Source organism: Tupaia chinensis, unplaced genomic scaffold (genome assembly GCF_000334495.1).
Source record: "Tupaia chinensis unplaced genomic scaffold, TupChi_1.0 Scaffold000673_1, whole genome shotgun sequence".
In the NCBI taxonomy this organism is placed as follows: Eukaryota; Metazoa; Chordata; class Mammalia; order Scandentia; family Tupaiidae; genus Tupaia; species Tupaia belangeri.
In genome coordinates, this window is record NW_006160196.1 from 84,664 (window position 1) to 86,360 (window position 1,697).

The 1,697-nt window shown below is 54.0% G+C and overlaps 1 protein-coding gene across 3 annotated transcripts in view; it reads right to left on the reverse strand.

Annotated features, from left to right (window-relative positions):
• MYH14 (myosin heavy chain 14) overlaps window positions 1-1,697 on the reverse strand; it is a 107,884-nt gene that overhangs the window by 58,155 nt on the left and 48,032 nt on the right. For all 3 annotated transcript variants that reach the window (XM_006160113.2, XM_014592265.1, XM_014592264.1), the window contains one exon: window positions 1,332-1,505. In XM_006160113.2, coding sequence (XP_006160175.1) covers window positions 1,332-1,505 — 174 coding nt within the window. The remainder of the gene's footprint in view (window positions 1-1,331; window positions 1,506-1,697) is intronic.

Below are 1,697 nucleotides of genomic sequence, written 5' to 3' on the forward strand. Positions count from 1 at the left end.
GAAGAAAGAGGAAGACAGAAAGGAAACGTCTCCTGGGGGGATGGTCATGCCACAGTCTCTTCTCCTCTCTCCTCCCCTCAGGAGTTCAGGCATGCATGCACACATGCCTGGCGTGTTTTATCAAGCCATGGGGTCTGGATTCACACCATACAGTCAGCCATGTGGGATCCAGACACCTTAACCATCACGCCACAGGCTGGCCCCACCACTCCTTTTTGTAAATGTAGCGTTATTGAAAACCAGCCTTAAACTGCAGGGAGCGGCCAAATCGGGGCAGAAAAACCTTTAAAGTAAATAAAATGGAGATGTACAGAGAGCAAGCAAAAGCTCTAATATAAGAGAATGAACACAAAATGGCCAGGGGCCATGGCATTCTCCACGCAGAGATTCTGAGACTGCCCAATCTCTGTTTTTTTTTTCTGTCTATCCTTTCTCAAGTCCCTCGACCTGCTTTTCCTTGGGGTCCCAGGGCTTTTTGCCATCAGGCTATGGCACTGGGTCAGCAGGTGGCATGGTGGTTATGCCACTGGACTCCCACATGGCCAACTACAATTCAAGTTCTGCACTGGAGGCTTTCTCTCTCTCTCTCTCTCTCTCTCTCTGATGAGCACATGTGCCCTATAGCAAATTAAAAATAACTAGTATTAATAAATTAAATAAAATAAATATTTTTTTAAAAGCCAGCCTTCACTGGCGTGTCCAAGTACACACCATCTGTGGAGCTCGCGTGCTTTGTTCAGAGGCCGCAGAGCTGCACAGTGGTGACAGTGGCCATCTGGCATACAAAGCTGGAGCTATTTACTGTCTGGCCCTTTTCCGAAATGTTCGACTTAGATTTCAGATCGAAACGTTTGATTCAGACCCTCGATCAAGCACTATTCTCTTCTTGAACCCTTCCCTGCTTTTCCATTTCTGCTCAGGGCTCTGACCCTGCCCTTAGTCATCACATCAGAACGCCCACAGGCCTCACGCTAACGGTCCACACTTGCCTCCCTCTCTGACCAGGAGTTGTGCGCGGGCAGGACCCCCCGAGTCATGCTCAGCTCTGCTCAGCACAGAGGACTGCACGGAGCTATCAAGACCCCTCGACAAGCCTGCCGAGTAAGAGAAGGAAACGCGCGTTCTCCTGGAAATGCCTACGCATCTCTCAAGGCCCACTGCAGCAGCCCCTCCTTGAGGAAGTCTTGCTGACTTGGTTGGACAGAGTCCACGCTCTGCCGTGCTCCTGTCCTGCTCCTGCTCACCTTCTGCATCCTCTCCACTGCTGCAGCCAAGCAGAGACCCTCCCCGCGCCTACCCCTGCCCATATGTCCCAAGACTGAACCCCCCACCTTGCCCGCATAGTGCAGGACACTGAAGTCGGCCTGATCCCGCAGGTGCCTCGGCCGCTGGAACTTGGGGTGGCTGCCCTGCTCCTGGGCCACCTTCTCCACAAAGGACTTGTCCGTGGCCTTCGGGAACCAGCACTCCTCGTCTAGCAGGGCCAGCAGTCCAGGGGGGTTGGCCTGACAGTGAACAGGAGGGGAGTCAGTAAGATCCCCCAGCATTGGGCATTGAGGTTGGTGCCAATCTCCAGCTCTCTCAGTGGACAGTGAGCTGTGCCCTCCTCAGGCTGATGTGCTGGGGGCCCAGGCCAAGGCCATCTCCGGCTCTTGGTGGACAGTGGGCTGCGCCCTCCTCAGGCTGATGTGCCGGGG